Below are 25117 nucleotides of genomic sequence, written 5' to 3' on the forward strand. Positions count from 1 at the left end.
ATGCATTTGTTAGCATCATGTGTTAACCATATGTGTTGCGTATCTTATAAAAGTTCACTACAGACTTTAAAATGGTTCCTCCCCCTGACAAAAGTCCACCATGTTTAGCACAGTTTGTCTGCCCTCTTTTATCTGTCTGAGGCCCATTTAGTTTTTTGATTCTAACACTCCACTTATTCAGTATGTTGACCTAACTGGGCATTTAGTGAGTTGAAATTGTACTGCAGGAGGACAGGTTGTATGTGCTTGAAGATTTTGTTCTCAAACTTTAATTGGAAAGTTTTTGTTTGAAGCTGGAAGAAATCAGAGGGTCAGTGGAGCAAGAGAGAGCGAGAGAGAGAGCACGTAGATAAAGGGGGAGAGGGAGACCAGACCAATGGGATGAGGGAAGGGGGCAATGGGCAGAGAATCAACAGAGAAGTTACTGAGCGGTGGCCATTCACCTATTGATGGTGAGCAGCTCTTTGCCAATTGACTGAGCTCATGTCCTCCACCACGTACTATTGGGATTCGTTTGTGTCTTTATTATGCATGCAAACAGAATAGGTTTGAGAGAAAAACTATCAACATGCAATCAAAAAATATTTAAAATAAATTTGTGAGTAATCCAAATTCCAAAAGTTTTGCTTGTCAATCCAAAAGTTTTATTAGCAAAAAGAATCACTGAAGTTGTGGAAATGGAAAAGAAAGCACTTCAGAATGACTTGTAATGACACCTGACATAATGACTCACTCGCTTTTTAATTTGATAGGATAGGACTAATTCCTCATCTCCTGAAGAAGAAATTCCTAACTTGTGTGAACTTGCTTTACCCTTCTCAGACAAACAAGTGTTCAGTATATGAGGTTTTATCTCTTGTGAGATACTGCACATGGAGGTCGACTGCTGTCATTGACACAGTTGGAGGTCGGGCTCTGTTATGTAATATGTTGGCACAGCCATTACATTTTTATGGACACATACATTACATTTTATTCACTCTGCCTCTGCTGCTGACACCTGATGTCTTGTGGTGGTGGCGAACGCATCTGCAAAAGCTATACAAGGCTCAATATTTGATATTAGTAGCTGCACTTGTTGAAATCATAGGTTGGCATATGCAGCTGATTTATTTACATACCAGGTCAGGCACTGATAAGCATGTTATCATTGTGTCTTATGTCATGATAGTGGCTTGTTTTAACATGTCAGGTATGTTTCATTCAGGAACAAGCAGCAAAACTGAATTAACATGTGGCTAGACATCAGTGTCATAGGTGAACTCTGTTTGACTGGCCCCTGGAGGGGTGAACGGTTACTTGGATGGTAAATGGTAAATATTGACCCCAGCCAAACACACTCTCTGACATGTGTGAACCCGTCTAAGCACACAAAATCACAACAGACTTAATATTGAGAGTCTGTTAGAGAGGGAAGGAGACTCGAAAGAATTCTTCTTAGCGAGGTCCAACGCGGCCTGGCTACACCGGCGCTGGTGATGTAACGCTTGCACGCTGTGGTTGGCCCACTTGGCATGACTGAGAGCACTCTCTGTGCTTCTAAAGGAGGTGTGTGAGAAACTATGAGAGTGTGGTATTAATCACAACCTTTAAGAGACAGCCTGAGGACCTTGGCAGAGAGAGAAAATGAGTGTAAGTGACGGAGGAGAGAGAGATTAAACTTCAGTGAGAGAGAAACAGAAAAAAATAGGTCAAAGTAAAGACAAGTCATAGGGTATTTGAACTGATCAGAAATCCTACTGCAACTAAGATTTACTTTTGTCAGTGAATGCATCATTGATTGTCACATTAATTTTAACCATAATTCTGGTTGATTTTGAAATTGTCCTCTTGGGAATGTCATTGACTCTGTTATCTGGAGCTGATAAGAGAACACACAAGAGTTGAGAAACGATCACGTATATCTGTGTCAAACCCCAGCGTGTGGTTGTGTTACTGAACTTCTGTCATCACTACATGTAAACATGCATATATAGGTGCACACAATCCAACAAATTAAAGACATTTGGCTTTGATAAGACAAAGTGTTGAAAAGTCTTGATGCTGTGCAAATGTCTTTCTGGTTTAACTCTTGATTTTCATGTAAATATCACAATAATAATAAGGTGTAATAGGGTGTATTTACCCTTTAAATTAGGGTAGGATCAAGTTAGTCATTTGCAGGTTAGGATCAGAGTTAGTCATGAATGCTTTAATGCGACGTCCTCACTGTTTTGTCTCTGTATTGCACGGGGATAAAAGAATAGTAGCCTATTGTTCACTTTACAAAGCAGGACTACAAAGAGCCATTTTAAGAGCCTGTAATCAAATCCTGTCCTTTTCAGCTGTTTCCTGCACTGTTTTTTTTCTTCTTTCGTGCTGTGCACCACAATATTTACTGACTTTTCCTCTCTTCCTCTCCCTTTCTTTTCACTGCGTTTCACCTTAAGTCTGTTGATGAGGAGTTTACCCAACATTTTAATCTGCTAAACTGTTTGGGATCAAATTCATATTGGTTATTCTAATGTAGGTTGTACACAAAAGTAAGAAGACAACAAATCTAGTTTTATGAACGTACGCTTGGTGAGATATAAGTCCATTGAAATATCAAGGAAAATCCAATTGGTCTGTTTAACAATACATCATAGTGAATGTAAAATGTGCATTCTCTCTTTTGTCAGTGCAGAATTGCAGTTTAAAAACTATTTTCTCTTCCTCCCCGTATTGTAGTCCTCAAGAACAAGACTGGTAGCTAGCAGCACAGCCATGCTTTTAGTCATTAGCATGATAATAAGCAAAAGCACAGTAATAAATGAAAAACAAATGATTTTAATAAATGAAAAAGGCCATAAAGGTCATAATTGCATATTGTTTTAAAAGTCACACAAATACTGTTATTTCTTAGTGATTTCCTTGGAAGTTTCTCAGAAAGAACTGTGCAATCTAATACACATTATAAAGCTTATGGAGACAAAGACTTTTTAAGACTTTTTTTGTTTTGGATTTCCAGAGGAATTTCTTCATAACAATTCAACCCCAACTAAGTATTAATTAATGAAATAAAATAAAATAAAATAATGTCCTTCAGTGGCCCAGCCAGAGCCCTGACTTGAACCCAATCGAACATCTCTGCAGAGACCTGAAAATGTCTGTCAACCGACGGTCCCCATCCAACCCGACAGAGCTGGAGAGGATCTGCAGAGAAGAATGGCAGAAACTCCCCAAATCCAGGTGTGCAAAGCTTGTCACGTCATACCCAAGAAGACTCGATGCTGTAATCGCTGCCAAAGGGGCTTCAACTCAGTACTGAGTAAAGGGTCTGAATACTTATGTCAATGTGATATTTCAGTTTTTCCTTTTTAATAAATTTGCAAAAATTTCTAAAATTCTGTTTCCACTTTGTCATTGTGGTGTATTGCGTGTAGATTGATGAGGGAAAAAAGTAATTTTATTGATTTTAGCATAAGGCTGCAACATAACAAAATGTGAAAAAAGTGAAGGGGTCTGAATACTTTCTGAAGGCACTGTATATGTATATATGTACAGTATATGTTTTTGTTTTTATTTTGTTCTTTTTTTTATTTATTATTGAATTGACGCTTTGGCAATATTGTTCACCTGACAGTCATGCCAATAATGCAAATTGAAATGAATTGATATCCCACAATGCAATGCGGTAGTGAACACAACGTTCATAACAGACGTTGACGTACAGCTCGGTGACGTTAATAACGCTTCAATTTAAGTGTAAGTATACGATTTTTTTAATGTGTGTTTTTTTTTTTAACTCTATTCTTTCTTTTTATCATTTTTATTATTATTATTATTATTATTATTATTATTATTTATTTTCTTAATTATATTTCATTTTGAATGTTGAAGTTGTTTTCTCTAGTGTACTTTATGAGTTTGTCTATAAGCTCATCTACTTAAAAATTGGTCTATAAACTATTGTAATTAAGAACTGTAAATTGCATATATGAAAACAACCTCGAAAAAAGGGAAAAAATAAAGTATATAAACAAAAGTACAAGATGACACTTATGCAACAACACTGAATAGGCCTATATAGTTCTAAATAGATAGATATATAGACGGATAGATAGTAACTTTATTGATCCAGAGGGAAATTCAAGTTTCCAGCATCACAGTTCCATAGTGCAAAAACATGTTAGTAAAAAGGCAGTAAAAAAGTTAGTAGTACAAAGTACAAAAAAATATACCAGATATAAAAATACAAGGAGATGAAGAAAACTGTTAAAAGTGAATATAGTGCAGGGTAACAGCTGTGATACAGGACTATTAAAAAAGTGAATATAGTGCAGAAGAGACTGTTAAAAATGAATATAGTGCAGGCAACTCCAGTAGGCCTATATAGTTCTGTAACATTGCCGGGAATTTGGCATTCATAACTTGGAGTCATCCTCTTCATAACATTATGTTTTAGCATATTTTACCCTCCACTATTACTATTAGTAGTGTTATATTTTAACTACATATACTGTGGGTGTTTTGTCTCGAGCTCTTTAAAAATGGTGCCGCTCGCCGCGTGCTGTCATGCCCTCTTCTGTGATTGGCTGAGAGCAGAGGGGGGCGTGTCTGGTTGCGTCATGTTAAAGAGAGGGATGAAAGCTTAGAGAGAGAGAGAGAGAGAGAGAGAGAAAGAGAGAGAGAGAGAGAGAGAGAGAGAGAGAGAGAGAGAGAGAGATTAATAGGGAGTAGGCAGGCGCAGTAGCAGACTCCTATATCTGCCAGACGGAGACGGACGGTGCCAGCTGCTAGCTCAGTTAGCTCCACTAGAAGACAGTTAGCAACTAGCTGCAGAGCCTCAGAGCCTTCACTACATGTGAGCGACTGAGAGAGTGTGTGTGTGTGTGTGTGAGACAGCGTGCTTTGAGCTCCCAGAAGTCACTCCGTGTGTGTGTGTGTGTGTGTGTATAAACTCTTCCTCTTCAGAGCAGCAGCGTGTCGGTGTGTGTGAGTGTGTGTGAGGTTAGCACGCACACATAAACACTGATAGTCGACTGTTTACATCTGGTGTCCGGTTACTTGCCAGCGGATTCACATCATTTACAGGCACCGAGACAGCACCAGCATGTGAGTACTGATGAGGGTATGAATGAGTCCTGTTTGTGTGTGTGTGTGTGTGTGTGTGTGTGGCTGGGGTCATTGAGTGTATTTGTATTTATTTTACAAACCATTCCTCTTCTTTTTGAGTGTGTCTGAATGGCTACACGTGTATAGCCTGAACTTGTGTGTTGCTGTCAACGTGGTAAAAGATGGTTGTAAGTGGAAGTGAGTCTTGTCATAGCTGCACAGTTGCTACAGACAAGACATTTTGCACACACAGTTGTGTGTGCATTAATAACTTGTTTAGAAAGTGGCTTATTTACTTTGCTAGCTACACTTTTCTTTTTTAGCTGAAATGTGCACAAGGAAACTTGAACTCCTCATGGCAAAGTGGGGTCAAAGGGCTCTGAGGATGTTGCAGGAGGCACAATTAGGTGCTTTTACCAATGGTATTGGTGTGGCAAAACATGCAGCTATGATTTGCTTTTGTTACTTTCACACCTACAGAAAGATTGGAGAGGTAAAATAAAAATGGGGGGCTCCTTTATCTGATTGATTAACATAGAAATCCTGCCATTTAAAAGAGTAAAAGGCACCACAGTAGGGACTACATTTCCCATGTATAGAAAGGAATAAAAGTGTGTTTACTTGTTGGAACTTGTACATTGCATAACATGCTTCTTTTATTGTAAGCTGCAGCACACCAAAGGAGCTTGTAACTGTGTTTGTGTAATGGCCTGATTTTCCCCACTGGTTTTCTGTGTTGCAGACATTTTGGTTTCTGCTCTTTCACCTTTGAACCTGTGCATATTGTGTCAGAATCACTGGACAGTTTGTTCATCCTCAAAGCAACCTTTACTCTGAGTGGTACATGCAGAACAGCTGTCCAATCCCAGAGCTCAGGGAGGCCCAGTGGGAGTGATGTACAGTAGTGATCAAGCAAAGGACAGTTATTTTCATAAGCAGTAAATCCCATAGCAGGGATGTGATCAGGAATATGCAGACAGAGAAAGGCTGTAGTCAGCTTTTTTTTTGTCTTTAAGCCCTTTTAAAGTGACTGTAGTGGCCTTGTGTGTTTGATGGACATGTGACATTCACTCATTCACCTTGATGTTATTACTTGTTGCAATAGTGCCAAGGTAATAGACTGAAAATGTTCGAGGCAACTGGGACACATGCATCATAGTTTTATGACAATGATGCATACATTCCACCCTCATGCATCTCTAAGGATGACATTTGTAGTTTTCTTTTGCACATAATTTCTTACTTGGATACTGGATAAAATTAAAAAGTTGAAGGTCTTCAATTCTTTGAGTTTTCGGAGTAGCAATCAATTAATTAATGTTAGCCCATTTGAGTTGTCAAATAGATATTTTGACATGGACTTGCCTTACTCCCTCAGCATTTTGTTGTTCTCTCTGTGCTGTCAGCTAACTTGGCGTCCTGAACTGTTAGGGTTACCATGAGAGTGAAAAAATGATTTATTCTTCCTGGGAAACACTGGACCTTCTCCTTTTCATACTGCTGAGGGCACCATCCAGCAAATATCTGTGATGAGTGGCAAACTTTTTGCACAGCGCTATTACATACAAAGTCAATGCAAACAGGCCAATAGATGCAAATTTGTGGCAGGTGATGCAAATGTTATGTGTCCTATGTTGAGTGTTGATGGAGCAGCTGCATAGCCTGGCACTGATTGATCCAAACTCCATTCAGAAAACAAGCATTTTAAAAGTTGTTTGCTTATTGTCTTGCGGGCAGACCTGACGAAGCATAAATTCAGACTTTTTACATATCTGCATTATTATGTAGTTATTTTAGCATCCTTTTGATCCGTTTATTGCAACTAAATCACAGAACAATCTGTTTATTTTGGGTTCATACCGCAGTAGCGACGTGTGGCTTGCTAAATACAGTCAGTGTAATGGTACTGTATGTGAATACAGCTCACCGCCACGTGATGTTATGAACCCAGACACAACAGCGTTGTGTAAAGCCAGTAAAGCAAGGTGAAAATTCACCTCGCTCTTGGTGTGAATGCAGCATAAGAGTTAGAGTGGAATCTGTCAGACTGGGAGGCAGGTGGTAAACAAAGATGGTGAGAAGAACCAGTGGTGATAATAAACTAGCCGTGTCCCTGGCACTATGATTCTACAAACGACCTTCTGAAGGGCATGACATGAAGATTATTTTTGTATACTTTGTCGCACTTTTGCTGAAGTGTTGGGTCGTGTTTAGGTGAAGTACAGCCAGTAGAGCATCTTGCTATGCTTGTAGGCATAAATAAGAAATCCTACCCCAATTTCTTGCCCAACGTGTTTCTCTCCTTGTTATGTCCCGTCCTGTTGTCCCATTTTAACAAGAAATAAATTAGATTAAGGAGGTGCTATAGAGAGGTGAAGTCCCTCCCCTTCTAGTGGACCACATGGGACCTTATTTCAGAAAGAATATGTACGGTAGTTAATAGTGAGAGACAAATATTTTTGTAATCCCGTTTGAATTGCGCCATGAATCACACATATGATGTTTGTCAATTTAAAAGATAATTTTTCATGTCAAGAAAGTTACACTTTGTCGTAAGTTTGTCGTAGTATCATTTAATTTCAAAGTCAGTGAACTACATCTCTCGTCTCGCACAATCTACGTCACCAACACTAGCTAGCTATCTATCTAGCTAACTTAGCTATGTTACACGCACAGATGAAACGTTATCTGACCTGATGTGTTTTCTTTTTACCAGCCGGGAAGTGAAATAAAAAGCAAGACCCGTTGCTTGTGCGAGTACATCCCAGTACGAAACACACAGGCATCGTAGCTTCAGCAAAAGAGACGTCCCTTACGCAACTTTTGGGTGTGTAGTCTTTCTAATTATGTATTTTCACAGTGTTATACTTCAACAGTTTTACAACCAACGCGACTTTCTTGGCTTGCAAAATTGTGTTTTAAATTGACAAACGTGTGATTTGTGGTACAATTCAAACGGGATCAAAAAAATAATTGTCTCTCACCGTTCATATCTTTTCCGAAATAAGGTCCCATGGTAGTCCACCGGAAGACGCGAGACTTCACCTCTCTATTTCACTGGGCCTCAAAGCACTGACAAATGATGATATGGTAGTTATGGTTCATGACAGGTTGATCCAACTGCGATTAGCCGGTGTACACCAGAGTCATGAAACCCTGCATGAATGTTAAGCATGCTAAGCTGCTTCTTCCCTCGAGGTTTTTATGAGGTCAAAGAGGGTCTAGTAGCAATATGTCACTCGAGAAGCTCTCATGCTCTTAGCAGCCCCCTCCCCTTCAAGAACTAAAACATGTACAACAAATGTCCAAGTGTTCAGTAACCAGTTAACTACACCAGACGCCTCGTGGTAACCTCTGGTTTAAAGAGAGCAAAAGTTTTCACAGACAATTTCTTATGCAGGTAGGAGAATCCAAAGTAAAAAATTGACATTTTAAGTATCTACTAGCCAGGCTTTCCTTTTTTACAGAGAATGTAAGGTGTGACAAAATATAGCCTGTAGGCCCCAATCCTCTACAGCTCTCTGGTCAAGAACTTTATCCTTTACAAAATGTAAAGACTTTCCTTGAGCAGAGATTCTTCATATACGTAAGTCACAAATAATGTCCATCAAAAAGATAACAGGTTAGATAATTTCCCGGCGTCTATTAAACTATACTGCAGCCCAGTAAATCTGTGAAAAAGGGGTCCAGTACAGCAACATGCATTTTAAGAATTATGTAAGAAATCTTGTGTTTTTCCAAAACATTACATCCTAAAGGAGCAGCTTGCAGTAGCAGCAGGAGACTGTGGCATCTTGTTGACACAGCTGGTAAAGAGGCTAAGTGACAGTGAAAGTCAAGATTAAAATGCAGCAGTTTCATTTGGCTCTAATAATCCTGTCAATATACCACAAATTGTACTTTATTACAATTATTTTGTTCACGTTTTTTGGAGTTTGCTACGTTCAAATGAGTAATATCTGTTTAGGTTCATTTGTATTGAGAGAGTTGAAATGTGTGAAACCAGGGAAATGTCTTTTGAATGGTTCATTTAAGGAAACGTAGTATTAATGTCTTGCTCAATGGCCCTTTTCCAGGTACCTTTTCCCTGTATTTCTTGTTTACGTCTTTGCGGCAGAGTGTGTGCAGACTGCTTGTGAATTCAAACCCACGATCTACCTTTCCACTACATTCTAACCTTTATGCCACCACGACCCACTTTTTAGGCAAGTCACAAGCATTTGTTTTGTTTACACAAACACGGTCAGCCTCGGTAACCTTGTTCCTGCCCCGTCTGAGCATGTTTCGCTGTTAATAATTAGGATCTCATCCTTTATGGGTCCTTGCTGCTCTGACACAGCCAATCCAAAACATAACTTTATGACAACCTAAACCATATTCCTGCACTCTTCTGTGCAAGGAATAACATCAGATTTCTAGTTACTGACAGTCGGGCTTGTACTATTTTACACAGTCTATTGCATGGTCTTGGAGAGGCTGTCATTTTAAATAAAGGATGATATGAGGACAGAAGCTGATCTTTGCTTTGTTTTCATTTATATTGAGGAGAAAACCTTTAGTGGAAATATTAGAAAATATTGCCCCGAAAAAAACACAAGCAGCAGAGAAGTAAGGATGCTGTCTGGTTGCAGTGAGTATAAGGGCAGAGACGGAGGTTAATGGCAGTAAAGTGTTTGATAAAACACTGCATAATTAACAGCTTTGTGAACTACTGTTGTTAGCCCGCCAGTTCCTAGCTCCTGCAGTTAATTTTTTTACAACCCTACCCACTATCCCCCCTGCTTTCAGGTGTTTTTTTCACAGCAATCTGCATTGTATTTTTCTCTATTCTGATTCCTGTATGCCTTACCTGACCTGAAAATGTGTTGATACAGTAAAAAAATGCCTTGTTATAATGGTTTTAACTCTATATAACTATAGATGACTCTCCTTTGTTCTACATTAGTACGCCATAGACTTTTACTGGATTCGCCTCATCAGCTAAACCCTGTCCAAACCACCAGTGGTCTCATATTACAGACACCTTGTGTTGTAAAGCATCGTATAAACCCACTGAATTAATTAACAAATTCAATTTAAGAGCCACGGTTTCGAAAAGTACAAAATAATTCAGGCTGAGCTATCAGGAAATGTGTGAAGAGTGACATAAGAATTCAAGAAACTGTGTGATGCACAACATATTTTCTTGCTTTAAAGCTTTAAAGCTATTTGTTCCCTTTTGTCCCAGGCCTTGTTTTTATTATGAACTCAAGGTAAGGAATATCAAATATCCCAGGAATTAAGTTTAAAGTGACAGAGAAAGTTCTAGAAAAGGTAGATCCTGTTATTTCACAAATGCTGGCAGATTGCTGGCAGCCATTGTGTGTATTGTAGGATCAGTCAATTAGGGCAAAGTTAATGCTAGTTATGTGTGTTTGTGTGTCACACTATCAGGCGCCGTGGGCGTCAAAACAGAGCAGAACTTTGATCTCTAAGAAGTTAATGTGTGAACCAGAAATCACCCGTGTTCTTTTTGAGCAGCCCAGCACACGCAGGTTGTTCTCCGTGACCCATGACCTTTAAGTTTAGACAGACGGTTGTCTGATGCATGCATGCGCCGGTGCATGCGTGTCATGATTTTAGCTGTGCTGTCAGACAGATATACATTGAAGGCTGAGAACAGTTTTGGTTATTTAGAAATTTTGCTGTGAGGACACTTGTTTGTGCCCCTGTGAATGTATAAGAGAGACATTTAGAGACAAGACAATAGAGAGAGAGAGAGAGAGAGAGGGTCAGAGAGTGCATTTGGCATAAAACCTCTTCATTCCATTTTAGCCTCCCAACTATAATTTAAATCAGCGCTTGTTTTGTGTTGCAACAGTTTTGTACAGTGCTCTGCCTGTATCGGAGAGAGTCAGATAAGGTGGTTTGTTGCTCACTGATTCAAATAACAAATAGTTGAGAAACAGACAAGCCCTGTACAGACAGAAATTAGATTAAATGTGCCTCTACTACCAAAATATATCTGTGTCTTGTGAAGACTAGAAAAGCGCTATATAAGTCCAAGTCCAAGTCCATAACTCTTTGAAAAAGATATCGTAGTGTCTAGAGGTGTCTTGTGTAACTGGGGTAGATTATTGAATGAATGGACTGGTTTAGAGTGGGAGTGGATTGTTCATATCTGAAAAAGAAGACAACCCCACTATCCCTATTTATCTGTTTCAGACTCAATTAAAGACAAAGGTCACATTCCTGTGTCACAGACAATAGGGACCTTTTGAAAAGGCCTGTTAAACGGCCCAAGGGAAACTTTGCCAAATGATTTTAGCTTTAACATATCAGATAAATGTTACTTTAGAAATATTTATGCTTAGGATAATTGTGTTCATTGTTTTTCTGGAATTCTTGAAGCTCATTACATATAACAAGTGATTTACAATCACCTGAACTAGGGTAAATTGACAGTACAAATGTACAAAAGAAGACTTAAAATGGAAAGAGTGATTTTTCCTCTGATAATGCGACACTGTGAACAACAAATATGTGTTGAAATCAACAGGAGGAGAGTTAGTAACGTTAGCAGTTAGCAGCCAGTGGGCAGCACAGTCCTGCTTGTATAATAATAAATAATGGATTTACTAACGTTAACAGAGTTGTCATTGAGTTACATTATGGTGCGTTCACGCAGTAAAAATTAGTATCTGGCGAAGGTAAATTATAATGTTATCGTGATGTGTTCAAATGTAATCTCGTAAAATGTAGTTTTTGGCAAGAAAATCCAGATGTTTGAAGGAGATGTTTTTCACAGCAATATACTGTAAATAGATAATAGAGAGGGAATTATGACCTGTTTAACTTCCTAACACTAGCTCTAAGCAGATTATAATGCATCATTAAAACTACTGAAGCCAAGATATATATTAAATGGCAAATATTTAAATAATCATTTGAATCGTGTGTTTTTATGCAAATAACCACTATAGATGACAATAGCAAAGTACAGTAAAATACTGTGTACAGTACCCTCCCACCCCCGAAAAATAGTCCTCCCCCGGAAGCTATGCTTTAATTTGAAATCTGTAATTTACCATGCATACAATGTTTTAATGTAAAAGTGGCAGAGAAAAAAAAAATATACTGAAAAAAGTTAATTTCAGACCCTGCTTATAAGCATTCCTGATTATACCAAAATGAATGGGAACCTGCATGAATAATGGCTGTGTAGCTCACTGTGAAGCATGGGAACTGATCCCAGTGTAATCCATCTGAAAGAGATTTCCTTTGTTAGAGTTGTGTGTGTGTGTGTGTGTGTGGGTAAAGCAAGTAAGGTTATTTGGATGACTTGGATTTTCTGTTACTGTTTATAGACGTAAATTCCTCTCCTGCTTTTCTTCTACAAATAGCTGAGTAAACTGATCAGTCCAATCAGACAGCCTATCAGGATTAAAAGACATTGATTGATCAAGTTGTATCTGCTCAGCAACACTACATAATAATACTGTTGTCGTCACTAATACGCGATAAAGTGGATATTGACGCCAGTAATTAATTACTATATCACTACTATCTTTTACTGATGACTATAGAAATGATGATATACATTCCTACATCAGTCAGAGCCACATTAAATGCATGTTAAATGACATTTTCACTCAAGTAACATTGATTTCGTTGTGATCATGTGAAGAAAGAATGCATGATGCTGATGTGGACCGTGACTTGATCAGCTGTGACGTGAGCACGAGAGTATTGAACTGTGAGTGGAATTTGGTCTTGTTTGTCCACAGTGGTAATGTTTGCTTGGACGTCATAAAAGACAATGTGATCAAACCTTTTTGCTGATTCAACGCGGACTGCACTGAAGTTGAAAAAAAAAACGGACTCATCAACAGATGCTGCCCAGTCTGTTGTGTTAAAACCTCCTGCTCTCCAGAATACTGTGCATGCCATGAGTCAACAACAAATGGTGTGTGAGTTGTCTCACTGATCACATGGTCAGCTCTTGTGGCTCAGTAAGAATATTTAGCCATAATGAGCCACATAAGTCTGGAAAGATTTTGCCTTGCCATGTCGTATTGCATGTTAAACCAGAGGTTCTCAATCTTTTTTCAGCCAAGGACCTGTTAGAAGATAGAGAATATACCGGGTTTTATTGTGCTTGTTATACCCGTTATCATGCCAATAGCTTTCAATAACTGTTGCTCAATATACCACGTCATTTGCCCCGCGTGTCGCTCGTTGTACGAGGTCACTTGCTCTGACTGAATACAAAAATGTCCACGTTTCCTTGGTTTGCAGAAATGTACAATGCCAACATTTTTTTCTGGCGAGTGGGCTGATTATACTGTAGATTTAAAAATTTAAATATTATTGGTTGAACTATGAAATCTGTTATAAAACATATTATGTGATAATTTAAATGAATGAATCTGAAAATTTTTCAGGGACCCCTGGCAAAGTGTCACGGACCCCACTTTGACAATCACTGCATTAAACTTTCCTGATGTAACTTAATCAATCAGTCATTTACATATGGTTATATGTTTTCATCAGTGTTAAGGCCAAGATAGGAGTGTGTTCATTGAGTCTGTTTTTTTTTTGTTGAGAAATTTCAGTGTCACCTGATCATTCAATATTTCCATGAACTGTAACGATGAGAAAATATTTATATCTACGGGCCACGAAGGTTTTATTTTCATCAGCTGTTTGTGAAGGTGTCTAATACAAAATGTACCAGATACTTTCAAAACACTCACCTTCAGTGTCAGCGGTTATTCTCCTTTTTTCTTTACTTTATTTCGTAGACTAAGTCCTGATAAAGAGCAGTTTTATCTCCGCAGCACTCACCAACTACACAAAAAGGAGACAAACCAGCGAAATCACAATGAGGCGCAAAACCTGAATTACCGTGCCCACCATTTGACATTCCTTTCAAACTTCAATTTATCCTTGAGTTTGCCTCATTGCATCTTGGCAATGTGAGTCATACTACCGGTGAACCACGTTTTATTGTTGGCTCCATCCGTCTGTGCAGGGAGACGGGAAGAAAGGAAGGAAGACGGTAGTGAGCTGTTGAATAATGGTATCAGAAAGAGAGAAATCTTAGAATGAGAACTAGAAGAGGAGATGCTGGGGACTGAAGTTAGAGATAGGGATGAGATGACGGAGCTTGAAAAGGATGACCTTTGTTTTCTCTCTTATCACATTCAGTTTTATTTAAACTGCTGTTGTAATTTGTTTCTCAAAGTCCAACCTTTGACTATTCAGTGAAATGGTATTTGGACACACATTTCACCTTTTAACCAATATTGCGATTTCCTCCTCATCCTGTGATTTGAAAATTGCAGTAAGCCATATTGCGATTTCGATAAAAATTACCATTAATTGTGCAGCCCTAGAAAATAGAGAGCTAATTATTTGTCTCAAGGACCTATTTGTATTATTAAAAAAAAAGCATCACAAAAGATAATCACAACAGTACATATGGTAGAATCTAAACATTTCAGATTCTAATCATTTCTTAATTGTGGTCCTCTCGTTAGGATGTAAACACGTTAGCAATATTAGCAACTTTAATATTAGCACCAAAGGTATGAGAGTATCAAGAAAGGTAGAGGCCAGATAGTCTGTGTCACGCTTCTAGTCGCCCGTTTGACAGCATCACTGTCTAGAACGCTGCCTAGAGAAATGTCCTCAACATTCATTGAACTTTAGGAAAGTATACTTTCTGTTTTTTGGGTGCATTTTCATTCATTAGTCATCAGATCAGTTGTTTACAACTTGGCATACGGATGGTGAAGTTTTTTCCCTCTGCTTCCCACAGGGTCTGGAACATTTCCAGCTTTTAGGAGATCAAAGAGCATTTTAGATCACAGGCCACATCTTGTGTTAACCATCATTAGCCTACTGGCTGGTAATATTTGAATGCCATTTTTCTGTACATATCATTTAAATCAATGCATGCTGGTCTTGTGACTAGTTCTGTTATTGGCCATGTTTCAGCAAAATGTCACCTCAAAGATTAGTTTCCATCTGACTCCATACTGGAGTTTTGATTGATTGCAATAGAGCTGTTCAAAGTTTTAATAGAATATCATTACAATATTGATCCTGTGGGACACTATTGTATTATATATATTATATATAAAATATTGTCTTCATCGGGGCTTTAAGGCTGTGTAACAGATTTCTGAACTCACTCAACTGTCGAGGAATTAGCAGATAATACCTCTATCTGCCTGGCCATCATATCCACATTGCTAAGACAGTATAAATATTATCAGAGGTTATATGTCACTCAACCTTAGAATAGATATGCTTCTCTGTTTAGAAGTTGTAATTCAGCTGTATTGGAGAGATGTGTTTAATGCAGGACACAGGTAGTATTTGACCTGTTTTTGCCTTGTCCCGTCCCTCTCCGGTCTCTCTGTTGTCTCCCTGTCTTATTATTCAGGTCTAGGGAAGGAAACTCTATCTGTTTCAAAGTGTGACGCTGTTGCTTTTGTGTAGATGCCGGATACTGTTTCAGCTTGATCTTCCACTGCATACAGTCTTCAGACTGTCTGAAAGCATTCATTGACGGTGTAAAAACATGTATTCATTGTTTCTTTATTCAATTCTTCGCAGTTAATTCTTCATTCACAAGTCACACTTAATCATATAAGACATCGCCAATCTAGTACTAAATAGGTTACCACTGTAAAGGAGATTTTGAGTAAAACTTGAGTAACTTTGCCTTCTTTGCTTTATGCCATCCAATCTGGGTGATCTAGTCTCAGCAGTCAGTCCACATTCCACCTACTCACTTCTTGCGATGTGAGATATTGTATAGCCGACATGTTTTAATCGGTAATGAATAGGACACTTTCTTTGGTTTTATGTAACCAAATGAGTGTGAATTATTTCATTTGTTGGTGTAATTAATTCTCATCATGCACTGAATAAAAGTTTAGACAAACTACAGGTGGAACTGGGGAATGTAGCCATGCTGTTAGCTTAAGAATGCCATCATGTATGTCATTGTAATGGTTAGGTATAGTGACTGTTTTTGCAGTAGACACCACTGTTCACTATCTTTGAATCTATACAGGTCATACAGTATGTGCTAATTCACCTTAAGTGAAACCCTGCAACCACGGGTAACAAACAGGAAGTAATTGTGCATAATAGTGGGTAGGGCTGGACCCGAGTCAGATTCAAATTGGATTTGGCTGTTCAATACGAAGATTCAACTATTTGTTCCTTTTTTTTCACATTATCTGGCAATCAGAAAATCCATTGGGATGACTTTCAGTGATGGTTTTGACCACATTAATATAGTCAAATGTGTTAAAATGCGGCCCGCCACAGTTTCATAATGGACAGAAAATATTTGTACACTTCTCAACCGGTGGGGTCGGTGCAGTCTGCCTGGGGGATTCGACTCGGTGGGTCAGAGACGAGCGCTCGGTGTAGATCCCCTCATGGGACCTCTCCCCGGCGAGGGCGCTGCAGTGCCACGGTGCGCTGCAACTGTCTCTCGGCTTGGAAAGGCCCGGAGTGAAGGTGGCTTGAGCATTGCAGCACCCCTCGCCTGGATGTCGCCGTTTGCCGGGGCCGCTCTCTGCACCCCCACTTCCTGCAGGGAGGGACGGGGCGCGGCTGTCACCCGAGTTGGACTAACCTCAGTGCGAGGAGTCTGCGGCATTGTCGGCAAACCACCTGACCTGTCTTGGAACACGGACCCCGTCCATTCATATCTATACAACCAAATGTGTTATGATTTAATTTGTTTACAAGAGCAATTAGTTCTTCATAGATCTAGCCTCTTAACTTTGCAGTTGTGTTTCAATGCGCTGCTTGAGTTCTGAAGCGTATAATAAACCAGACATACTGTTAAATATAGCTCGACAAATCAGTTTTGTTTGGTGTTGTTCATTATGTGGGTTCATTATTATTCTGGGATTTGCAAGGAATGGCACTTCATCAGCTTAGTAGTGGTCTCCATTGACTGCATTGCTGTTGTTTGACCACAGTGTGGCATCAAAGGACTGTCAGTGAGGTGTAGCCTTGTAGTCAGACCAGAAGAAGAAGCTTTCACCTCTGCAGTCAGTCTCACTATCAAACAGCTCCCACCAGTAAAGCTGCCTGTCTCCACATAGTGAATGAGCCTCTTACCAGCTGAGAAGGTAGTTATGTGTTAATGTATGGGTATACTTTTGTGTACTTGCCATCCACATGTGGTTATGGGTACATTAGTCTGTGTATGTTTGGTAATAGGGTGCTTCATTGTATGTGTTTAGGGGATTATTGATGGTAAATGCAGCCATCAAACCACAATGTCAGCGTTGAGTGCAATGAATGGTTTGTTTGTGTGTTTTGTTCAGTGAAGAAGTCCCTCCGACATGTGATAGTTGGATGGTTGTTTTGTTTGAGTTCAGTCCATAAAATCAACTGAGGAAAAAATAAAAAACCATGGCTCAACTGAGACAGACTGTGGAGTATCTCGTTCAGTATTCAACATGAATTCATGTGCAGCTTTGTTTTTTTTTGCATTTGATGAATAAATATCAGCAAGTTTGTTTCTTTGCTACAATTAGATCTTTGAAGTCTGTGGCAGTCTGTATGCTTCAGTCACAGTCTGTAGGATTGTATGACATTTCTGGGCTAGGAAAAAGATACGTAGTGCCTTCATTTTTGTTATTGTGATTTGAAAAAAATGCACTACAAAACACACCGCAAATTTGTTGTCTTTAATTTGACACACCTGCAGCTGGTAAGCAGAGCGGCAGCTGATTGGCTTCCTAACTCCCTCCTTCCCTTTTATGGAAATCTAATCTTTTTGATGTTAAGAGTATGATTCTTTAGTCAGCTGTGAGCTGTCATTCCAGTCTGATTTTTCTGTACACTTTTTTTTCATCAGTTTTACTAAAATTTTTATATGAATGTGTTTTGAATTTATACAAATTCTGCATTGTATTATTATTATTCATTAATATTAAAGCTTCATAATATGAGTTGTGGTACTTGATCCCTTTATCATCAAATAGGGTAGGCCCATATGTTGTCTATACTATATCTAGGGTCTGACTCATAATGTGCATGGTTGAATCTTAAAAAAACTTTTAAAAAAAGTTATTTTTATAAAACCTTTTTCTATTTTATAAAAAAGTAGTGCATGAGATAGGTAATCTGAAAAAAAATCATGTGTCCTCCGGTGTCCTCCGGTGTCCTCCGGTGCTCCAAGATTTCACAGACCAGAGGAAAACAACCAATCAGAGCCGAGCTGGAGCCTGCCGTCTCTGAGCAGCTGTCAATCACTCCTATCAAACGGTCAAACTAGGCAGTGCTGATCAAATATGAATTAATATTCTGTAATATGCGGAAAGGTTATTATGGAATTTTTGCCTAATGATGCCAAAAATATTCTGCCTACTGGAGCTTTAAGTGCTAAAATCATTCTAATAGAGAGACAACTATAACAGCCTCAAGTTGGGAAGAGATTTTCTCTAACTTAAACAGGATAACATCTTCTATACTAGCAGCCATCATAGAAGCAATGTGCCAAATTGCTTAATATCGGCAGTTGTATTTGATTTTTCAACAGTCTTTTCACAAACTTTCAAAGCAACATAAGTCAGGGCCACAGGTCTCAAATTATTCATACACAATACAGTCTTTTCTTCCTGAGTACTGGAATTATCCAAGATAAATATCAGTAACACCAATTAAAATTTTCTTAGGAAATACCGTACAGTTGAAAGGCACACGCAACCCTCGGCAACAACTTAATAGGGCTTGGCGCTTTAGTAGATTTAATCTCTCTAAACAGGGCTCGCACCTCTTGTTTAATCACTTTCAAAGCATTATCATCCTCTTATCATTTTCCTTAAAGCATCTCTTTATAACCTGAGAAACTGGGCTTAGCAAATGGTTTCTACATAGAAGAAAGTGTGAGTTTTAGACATTTGTTTTTGATCTACAAGTAATGCCTTCTAGCAAAATGGTTTATATATTTGACTAATTGGCTGTCTTGTAGGTGAAGAACCAATGCCTGTAATGTCTGTTGAGCATGAGTCTGTACAAATGCATCCATTTCCTGATCCATGTGTTCCCATCTCTAGTTTGTCTCACTCTGTTGTCTCTTCCCTTCACTTATTGCTCTAAGTGTATATTGTGTATGTTAAACATTTTCTTTCTTTTTTCTCTCAGCATGTTGAGGTACACTGTAGTCCGAGGCGGCCTCGGCCTGTTGGCTGTGAGGAGGGCGTGTGTCTCCCCCCGCTTCAGCAACTCTGCCCCGCAGAACCAGTACCGACCAATCAAGAAAGTCATGGTGGCCAACAGAGGTAAGACCCCATCCACTTCCTAACGATGCATTTCCACCAGATCCGGTGACGGAGGGCGTTTTAATGCTTTCCATTCATTTCCCTATGGACAGCAGTCGCCCAGTGCTTGGCGTTATCATGCGGTGAGTTGGAGAGGGTCTGTATTTGCATAAAGTTGAAAAATCTCAACTTCATGCAAATGAACCCGTCCAGCACACCTGGTTCACAAAACTCAGACCAAGCTGTCAAACTATGCGATGTAGTTAAAAAATGAAACAAGATTCAGCAGTGGCATAGCCTTTTTCTCGGCTCAAGTGTTTTCAGGAACAGATTTTGGTGGATTGTTTAGACCTGTGGTTGTCAATCTGGAGTCTAGGCCCCACTTAGGGGGGCGACAAAGGTCACAGGGGTGCATCAGGACTTGTCTGCTCTGTCAAAATTAGATTTGCTCATGTACAGCGCCTTCAGAAAGTATTCAGACCCCTTCACTTTTTTCACATTTTGTTATGTTTCAGCCTTATGCTAAAATCAATAAAATTACTTTTTTCCCTCATCAATCTACACGCAATACACCACAATGAAAAAGTGGAAACAGAATTTTAGAAATTTATTAAAAAGGAAAAACTGAAATATCACTTTGACATAAGTATTCAGACCCTTTACTCAGTACTGAGTTGAAGCCCCTTTGGCAGCGATTACAGCATCGAGTCTTCTTGGGTATGACGTGACAAGCTTTGCACACCTGGATTTGGGGAGTTTCTGTCATTCTTCTCTGCAGATCCTCTCCAGCTCTGTCGGGTTGGATGGGGACCGTCGGTTGACAGACATTTTCAGGTCTCTACAGAGATGTTCGATTGGGTTCAAGTCAGGGCTCTGGCTGGGCCACTGAAGGACATTCACAGAGTTGTCCCTAATCCACTCCTGAGTTGTCTTGGTTGTGTGCTTAGGGTCATTGTCCTGTTGGAAGGTGAACCTTTGGCCCAGTCTGAGGTCCTGAGCGCTCTGGACCAGGTTTTCATTAAGAATATCTCTGTACTTTGCTCTGTTCAGCTTTCCCTCAACCCTGACCAGTCGCCTTTCCCTGCCGCTGAAAAATACCCCCAAAGCATTATGCTGCCACCACCGTGCTTCACCGTTGGGATGGTATTGGGCAGGTGATGAGCGATGCCTGGATTACTCCAGACATAACGCTTAGAATTGAGGCCAAACAGTTCAATCTTGGTTTCATCAGATCAGACAATCTTGTTTCTCACAGTCTGAGTGTCCTTTAGGTGCCTTTTTGCAAACTCCAAGCGAACTTTCATGTCCGTCTGGCCACTCTGCCATTAAGCCCCGATCAGTGGAGTGTTGCAATGATGGTTGTCCTACTAGAAGTTTCTCCCATCTCCACACAGGATCTCTGGAGCTCAGTCAGAGTGACCATCGGGTTCTTGGTCACCTCTCTTACCAAGGCCCTTCTCCCCCCGATGCTCAGATTGGCCGGGCGGCCAGCTCTAGTGAGAGTCCTGGTTGTTCCAAACTTCTGCCATTTAAGAATTACGGAGGCCACTGTGCTCATTGGGACCTTCAATGCTGCAGAATTTTTTTGTAGCCTTCCCCAGATCTGTGCCTTGACACAATCCTGTCTCTGAGCTCTTCAGGCAGTTCCTTCAACCTCATGGATTGTTTTTTGCTCTGATATGCATTACCAGCTGTGAGACCTTATATAAACAAGTGTGCGTGTGCCTTTCCAAATCATGTCCAATCAATTGAATTTACCACTGGTGGACTCCAGTCAAGGTGGAGAAACATCTCAAAGATGATCGAGGGAAATGGGAGGCACCTGAGCTAAATTTCAAGTGTCATAGTAAAGGGTCTGAATACTTATGTCAATGTGATATTTCAGTTTTTCCTTTTTAATAAATTTGCAAAAATTTCTAAAATTCTGTTTCCACTTTGTCATTATGGTGTATTGAGTGTAGATTGATGAGGAACAAAAGTAATTTTATCGATTTTAGCATAAGGCTGCAACATAACAAAATGTGAAAAAAGTGAAGGGGTCTGAATACTTTCTGAAGGCACTGTATAACTAAAATCATAATAACACGCTTACTGAATCATTTATACAAAAGTTGGTATATTTTCTGCTACTTAGTAACAAAATCTGATGAAATATTCTGCTTCAATCCATATTTGTTGGCGTTTAGCCTTTCAAAAACAACATTTTCATTGCGGTCAATAACGTATTGGCTCTCCTGCTTAGTGCACACAAACGGAGGCCGCACCTGTATTAACGGGGCGGTCTAGCAGCAATCTAACAACACCACAATAACCACAATAACAAATCTATTTTGGCTCTAACAATATCATAGTAAATCAATTAAGTCGTTACAAAAAAAGAGATCATATTATGTATCTGCATTCACTTGGCGAATCCGTCAAGATGTCATCACTTTATTTATGTTGACGACACTGACGAGTTCTATTTAATAAAGAAAGTTGATTTAATAAAAAAAGATAAATTTAATACACTGAATCACTTAATTCAAATTGAGGATTTCGTTCGAGGACTTGTAATTTATTTTTAGGGTCATGACGTTTGGGGGGCTCAGCTTTTCTTGGATACAAGTAGGGGGGGCGTCAAAGAAAATAGGTTGGGAACCACAGGTTTAGACGGAATAACAGAAAGTTTATGAATAGGCTGCCATGTTGTTTCCTGTTTGAAACTGCGAGCAGAGAACCAGGGACCAATCAGGTGCATACCACGATAGGGTACGTCACCGCTTGAGCGGCCGATTGAGTGCAGCAGTGCGTCTCCTAGCGTTATCGCCGGATCTGGTGTACGTGTAGCATAACAGCACTAATTCACCACTGAATAAGACAAGCCATTCAGATGGCACCATGAAATAAAATACAGTTTAATGCTGTTTCATTTTTACTGTAAGAAAGAAAAAAGTTATGACATTTACAGTTTTCCGCAGGCAGAAGAACAGACTCTTAATATTTAATTGCCGACATTTTACTCGGCACATGCTAATATTTAAGCACACGTTGTGTGTGGGTGGCTGCACAAGTTAGCTTTGTTTGCTTTAATTCAAAAGCACTGTCAAGCTTTTGAGAATCACAATAGACCAGTTTTTGTCTTTCTTTTAGGGGCTGCAGGGGGTCTTTAAGGGGAGTTAGCAGGTCAACAGTAGATATCACATAGAAGTGGTGTACATCATCTGAAAGCTGGGAACCTGAAGATTAATTTGAGATACAGCTCAGCACTGTGTGTCAAGGTGTTCATAAATCACAAGTTAGAAATGAATGAATTAATTCAAATAAATTGTGAAAGTGCATAATGGCTCATGATAGAAGTATATGATGGTCATTCCCATGCTCTATTATGTCTCATAAGTTGTTGCAGCAATTTCTGTGTTGATATCATTTGTTACACAGATTTGGTGCTAACTTTAACAATTTTTTACCATTCGAGAATTGATAAAAATGATCAATAATCCCTGCAGAGTACCACATTAAGAAACCAAGACCTTGTGGAACACCATAGAAAAAGCCATGCTGTGATTTGGTATCAAAAACTTTTGATATTTGGAGATTTCTGCAAGAATTGCATTTTTCGGTGATTGGATGGCTAGGAAAGCCATCCATCCTCTGAATGCTCTAGCTCTCTAGTTTGTGGTTGTAAAGTTTCATGAGGCTGTGATTATCCTAGAGGTCGCAACAGGTCATTTTATACAGTGAGGTCAAGTTTAAAAAAAAAAAAAATGGTCTCACTGCAATGAAATGGCTGCTATCGGGACTAACATCATCACACATGAATACAGTTGGGCTCATTGGATCCACAAGAGTCTCAGCTTTACAGTGATTATAATTTATGTAATTCCAAGACTGTTTAGGGACCCCAGTATGCAGAAATATTCAAATACACCATTTTTAGAATAGGTGAAAATAACACATGCAAAAAAAATGCATGTTTTTTGCCCCAAACTGCATGTGATTATCATAAAGTCGGCATGTTTGTAAAAGGAAGACTCGTGGGTACCCATAGAACCCATTTCATTCATATACAGTATATTGAGGTCAGAGGTCAAGGGACTCGACAAGTGGGTCGACAAGGGAGTTTTCCCTTGCCAAAATGTAGCCTAACTGGAGCGTTATTCATCCTCCTTTAGGTTTAACAGAGGTGGAACTGCAACCACAATCCTCACTGTCTCAAATATTGAGTTTAAGGGTGTATGTATTAATCTGTTTTCTTTATGCAGCGAATAATGTCACAGATTATTTAAATATTACTGTTTATGAAAGCTCAAATAACATCAGTGTGGAGGTCTCTACATTCCCCAGAGTCTAAATGAAACATGTTTTATGCAGTGTTTATATTTTTTTTCCCCCACAAAACAAATTGAACCCACCAATAGGCAAATATGTTTGTTTGTTTCTTTCTGAGCTGCTAGAAATGACCATAAGTGGGGTCTCTACATTAGTGCATTGAGGTCTGAATGGAAATATAATTATAGAGAAGCCCAGAGTTTTCTAAACACTAAGCAGCAGTCACCAGTGTGGCCGCTGCACGCAGTGTAAACATGACTGACGTGCTCTGGTAATACTTGTAATCACCGGACCCCCTCCTGTTAATGCTAATGCTGTCCAGAGAGGCCGTCAGGGTGCAATTAAAGTGACTCTGACAGGTGACGTGCAGGATTTGAGCGAGAAATAAATGCATTTTGTTCTAATTGCTTTTTAGAGCCTCCCATTATATTCGTTCCCGCGGACGCATTTAAAGTGTGTTCCATCATTTCAGATTGATTGTTGCGTGGGTTTCCAATACGATTTCCAATTCTGAACACATGTAGGCCTCCTGTTGCACGTGATGATTCTGCACTGTGCATAGGCATGCGTTCACGTCTACCCTTCCATAAAGGCTCTATTTAACTACTTTAATCCATCAATGTGATTCAAATGGATTGTGGTCTCTGCCACAAGTTTTCGCACACACACACACACACACACACTCGCACATGGCAGGGCTTTCCGTCAATCTTTCACCCTCACATCGGCGTGACGCGATATCAACACCGCATTAGATCACATTCATCACACTGGGGTGCACTGGACCGTGCTCGGCCTCAACGTGTGTGTGTGTGTGTGTGTGTGATGAAAAGAGCGAGTGGACCATCACATCATATCAGCCCAGATTCCACTTCATCAAGCACATCTCCTCTCTGCCATTGCTTCTCTGCTCTTTCACTATCACTAATATTCTCCTTTCCTTTCTGCTCTCCTCTTAACTCCTCTCTCCTCATTTCCTCTCCTCCCTCCCTTAACACTCCCTGTCTTTTTCAGCTCTTGTCAGATGTGATTTTCCTCTTGAGCCCGTTGCTGTCTCCCTTTTCGCCCCACGTGACTTTGCTCCTTTTCCCCCGATCCTTTTTGCATTCCTTACTTCGTTTCCCCTCCACGGCTTCTCTTGTGTCCTCTCTACTTATTTGTCATGTTGTTCAACTTGCCAAACTGTTGGTTCCTCAATTCTTTAAAACCTCCTGTCCTTTTTCTTCTTTTTGCATTGTTCTTTTCCGTTTCCTGACCTTCCCGTCTCACCTTAAATCCATTACATTTCATCTGTCTGGCTCGTCCTCTCCTCTCTGTCCTCCCTCATATTTCCATCCTTTTCATGTTCATACTGTTGTCCTTCTCCAGAATTCACTTTCATTCTCGCTCGCTTTATTTTTTTTAACGCTCCTCAAATGTTTGAACGCTGTCCTCCCTCTCAAGCG

The 25117-nt window shown here is 39.6% G+C and overlaps 1 protein-coding gene across 3 annotated transcripts in view; it reads left to right on the forward strand.

The window, feature by feature from the left end:
• The first annotated feature begins 4619 nt into the window (after window positions 1-4619).
• LOC141760222 (pyruvate carboxylase, mitochondrial-like) overlaps window positions 4620-25117 on the forward strand; it is a 371874-nt gene continuing 351376 nt past the window's right edge. The window contains exons 1-2 of one of the 3 annotated variants that reach the window (XM_074622854.1): window positions 4620-5076; window positions 19246-19382. In XM_074622854.1, the coding sequence (XP_074478955.1) occupies window positions 19247-19382 (136 nt within the window). In that variant the 5' untranslated portion in view covers window positions 4620-5076; window position 19246. Of the gene's footprint in view, window positions 5077-17085; window positions 17223-19245; window positions 19383-25117 lie in introns of those variants that run through there. The other 2 variants (XM_074622855.1, XM_074622856.1) reach the window with 2 other exon arrangements.

This window comes from Sebastes fasciatus, chromosome 22, assembly GCF_043250625.1.
Source record: "Sebastes fasciatus isolate fSebFas1 chromosome 22, fSebFas1.pri, whole genome shotgun sequence".
NCBI classification, from domain to species: domain Eukaryota; kingdom Metazoa; phylum Chordata; class Actinopteri; order Perciformes; family Sebastidae; genus Sebastes; species Sebastes fasciatus.